At 38.2% G+C, this 4,185-nt stretch overlaps 1 protein-coding gene across 3 annotated transcripts in view; it reads left to right on the top strand.

Moving 5' to 3' along the window:
* hp1bp3 (heterochromatin protein 1, binding protein 3) overlaps positions 1–4,185 on the top strand; it is a 13,657-nt gene that overhangs the window by 1,879 nt on the left and 7,593 nt on the right. For 2 of the 3 annotated variants that reach the window (XM_015375353.1, XM_015375354.1), the window contains exons 3-6: positions 491–662; positions 2,947–3,015; positions 3,125–3,281; positions 3,367–3,510. In XM_015375353.1, coding sequence (XP_015230839.1) covers positions 491–662; positions 2,947–3,015; positions 3,125–3,281; positions 3,367–3,510 — 542 coding nt within the window. The remainder of the gene's footprint in view (positions 1–490; positions 663–2,946; positions 3,016–3,124; positions 3,282–3,366; positions 3,511–4,185) is intronic. The other variant, XM_015375355.1, reaches the window with a different exon arrangement.

The raw sequence follows: 4,185 nt of genomic DNA, 5'->3' as shown, positions 1-4,185 counted from the left end.
GGACTCTTTTTATATATATATATATATATATATATATATATATATATATATATATATATATATATTCCATCAGAATTCCGACTCTCCTTGTGAGTTGATATGAGGTGTTTGGGAGGGCCAGTGAAAAATTATGAAATTAGGCAACTTTTTAAATGCCCGAGGGCCCCCAGTGATGCTATTTCATTAGTGGAGGAGCAGAAGGTGATTAAAAGAAGAGACCTAGTTTAGTCTCTAAAACAGACATTGCTACAGCTTGATGCTAACGTGTTTGTTAGCTGAAAGAATTCAGTCAGAATTCTGAGGGAAAAAAGTCAGAATTGAAAAAATAAATTGTATATTAATTATATATTGTGACTTAAATAGGAGATTAAAGTCAGAATATCCTGAAATAAAATTTGAAAAATCAGTTAACTTTTTTGTTTTCAGTGGCCCTAATTCTTTTCCGTAGATCTTTGTTTAGTGTTCTTTTTTTATTTCTTTAACTTCAAAGACCCAGAAGCCGCATCAGAGGAGTCGCCCCCTGCTGACGCGGAGCAGCCTGCATCCTCAGCTGCCCCAGCTGAGGAGGAGACCTCAGGCGACGGAGAGACTGAGGGGAACGCTGAGAAGGCAGAGCAGAAGCCATTGGAGCCGAAGGAGGAAAATGAAGATTCGAAAGAAGAGTGAGTTACGACCGAGACATGGGTTATTGGTGAAAGCGCTGCGATATTTCACTATGATAGCACTTTTATCTTTTGAGATGATCCTTACCTCTGCTGGATTACTGCAGACCGCTCTCATGGTCACAGTGTTGTGCTCCTCAAAGATGTGAGGTCCTGTCACAGCCACAGTAATTCCCTGCACACTTGATGAGTTGAATGACCAATGAGCTCATAGTCATGGAGGAGTCCTGGAGGAGAAGATGCTGTCTAGTTTTTTTCCCCCTGGCAGACTACAGTACCAAATACCGTTTTACTTTTAGGTCAACTTGATTCTCTGTCCAGGTGATTTCTTCTGCCAAATGACTTCTTGTCATACAGGACAACCTTTTCTGCATTTTTTGAGTTAAAGGTTGATTAGTTTCAGCCCATAAGGTCGATTCCTTCCACGCTAGCTGCTCATCTTCGGTTATTTTCTTTTGAAACAACAAAAGAGATGATTTAATCCTTTGTCAGGTTCTTAAAAAAAAATAAAAATTGGGAGTCGTTTCTACCCAAGGTACAGAATGTGAGTTATCTTCACGCAGTTCCCATCTCAAGTGTTTTTATATAGCCTAGAATATTATCTGTGGAAAGCACAACTGTGTTTTATTACACCTTTTGTGACTCTTATAGCTCCCATCACAGTAAAAGAATAAAATCAGCGGGAAGAAAGTTTCTTTTACCACCTGAGTTTTTTCAATAAGTTTTAGGCAGCAGATACTTTATTAGCAAAAGGGTTCTACATTGGATTTTACATTGAGAACAAGACATTTCTATGAAGTTCTCATGTTAAAGGTGGGAGCTACTCCCGGTCAGTAAGTGTTACACTCACTCGCTCCGGTTCCTAATTTAACTTATTCACAGCTGGACTGATGTTCCCCGTCATAAGAGAAGGTTTGCTGATTTCATTTCAGATATTTGAGCTTTTAAGCATTGAGTGATGCAATTAGGGCTGAAACAATTAATCGGTTTGATCGTGATTAATCGATTATTGAAATAATCGTCAACTAATTTAGTAATCCATTAATCGTTAACTGGAGTATAGAGACTCTAAATCATGCCTTTAGCTGACAGAACAACCCACTTAGAGCAGTAATTATACTAAGATTGTAAAAAAATAAAATAAACATTTTAGATTAATAAAAAAAAAAAAAAATGTGTCAATCTGCTCTACTCAGAACTCCTCGAATGCAAAAGTTTTACTTTCACCTGGTTTAATTAGAATAAGTATTTAAGGAACCTTTTGACTTTCCAATTATGAATCGATTAATCTAAAAAATCATCTACATATTAATCGATTTGCAAAATAATCGTTAGTTGCAGCCCTAGATGCGATACACGGATACTTGATACTCTAACCATACGTACTTGTATAACTTATTTTATAGTGTGGAATGATGGGAAACGCTTGATCAGATAATATTTCTCAGAGAACAATACATAACATGAGGTATGAGAACAACATGACTTATACATAAACCAAACAAAAGAAGCTTTGTGTTTGTTTGAGCTTTCTAATATATGAGATTTTAGAGGCAGGCCAATATATCCATATGTTTCCGCTGTCCATAGCGTTCCTTGACAGTGTCGTTTCTAAGTGCTTCCGAGACACCGGCCACAACCAAACTTGCTTTCGAACCTTCCACCACAACAATCCCTCCCCCTTGATAATCGGCCAATCACATTCACTTTGTCCACTACGACTTAAAAAAAAAAAAAAAAAAAACACAAATTCTCTCCAAACTGTTTGCAGCGAAGTGCAAAATTGGTTATAAATGCAATCATTTAGGCTGCACAGTGCAGCTAAGATATGTCGTCACACATTGACACAGCAAGCGGTTTAGCATGCATCTATTGACAGAGAGGATAGCAAGACGCTAAAAAACACCGTGTACTGAAAATATCGTAGCAAAGGAAGATGAGAGGATGGATAAATCTAAGTATATGTTAATATTCAGTGATTTCGTGATCTGGAATATTAGCTCTATGCAGCCAATAAACAATTCCTGAGCATATTAAATGTAAATGTAATAACATTTGTGATCATTAACATTGGTGAACATAGATCTAGGTACTCGGGTTTTATTTGACGAGATGTTTTGAAAAGTTTACTTTTCTTTTTACCCTCTTCCTCCTCCTGTTCTCCCCGATGGCAATGAATAATTCTGCACTTAGATTAGTGGCATTTCAGCTCAAATTACCATTGTGGTCATGAAGACGGATGTTCTGAAACTTGAATTTTGTCTCTCTTGCCGGTGACAAACAGACAAATTGTGAAATGCGAGGACTGCGCGGCTGGACAGTGCTCCACACACTGCTATGTTCTCCTTCTAAGGTGAGGATGTGATTAAAGATAAGGGTGGTAACGATCACAGTGAAATATCGCTTCAAGCCTACTGACCCAAACCCCTTCCCTCAACTTGTGTTGCTTCCTCTGGTGGCAGGATGAAAGATGGCATGAAGTATAAGAAATCCAAAACCAAGAAGGTGAAACGGACAATTCCTGCATGGGCTAGCGTCACCTCAAGCAAAAATATTCCTGTTACCAACTTTGCAGGCAGGCAGAACCAAATGGAAAACATCCTTGTGGAAGCTATAGGGGTGTGTACCAACTCTGAGCTCATCTTAGTCTTGGTCCTCTCTCCATGCCCTCGGTTTCTTTCAACCCTGTGTGTTTTCTTTGCAGTCCTCTAACGAGAGGTCTGGGATGTCCTTCCAGTCCGTCATGAAATATATTTTGAAAAAATACCCAGGGATGGAGCTTAACAAAAAGAAGTTTATCATCAAGAAGGCGATGAAGAAACACTTGGAGAAGGGCACAATCAAGCAGGTAAAAGGGTTTTTTTTAACTTTCCCTGCAGGGCTGCGAAAAGAGGTGCGGTTTGCAGCTTGTTAGCAGTAGAATGTTAGCACTAGCCAGGCTAATTAGCAGCAAGGAAGAATATATGTGCAAAAACCTCTTGGTGGCCCTTTGGCTCTCCTATGATGGCTTTTAATCACTGCTGAAATATTTGGGGACCAAGTAGAACACAGTATAATAACAGATGCCAGAGTTTTTTTTCCCCACAGATGTCAACATTTAGAAAATCCATGTTTCCTCTTTAATTAAGAGTTGTACGTTTTAATCTAAAACCTAGAAAACACAAATGATATGTTGTCTCTTTAAAATGGAGCAAATGTCTTATTTAAGATGTTAAACAACAATACTAAGTGGTCTTTTGGGTCTCCAATCGACTTTTTTTTTTTTTTTTGAGTAAAACAGTTGGCTGCAGACCGTGGTCTTGGGGCCAAAGAGCTGATTGAGCATTCTGGTGATTCTCAGTCATCCAGGTCATAGTAATTCCAAAAAAGTTAAAAAACATAAACTGGACTTAGTTTCCAAGTTTGAAGGCAGCTTTTTCAATTCAAAATGTAAGAAATAGCATTGAGTTTAAAGCATTATATAGTGGAGCAAAACAAAGCCATGTCTTCGCTTTTAAAAACATGCAAATCGAACCAGACGAAC

The sequence above is a fragment of the Cyprinodon variegatus genome, unplaced genomic scaffold (genome assembly GCF_000732505.1).
Source record: "Cyprinodon variegatus isolate N-32 unplaced genomic scaffold, C_variegatus-1.0 Scaffold117, whole genome shotgun sequence".
Classification (NCBI taxonomy): domain Eukaryota; kingdom Metazoa; phylum Chordata; class Actinopteri; order Cyprinodontiformes; family Cyprinodontidae; genus Cyprinodon; species Cyprinodon variegatus.
The sequence above is the reverse complement of the archived record's forward strand: the minus strand, read 5'-3'. Positions and strand labels throughout refer to the sequence as shown.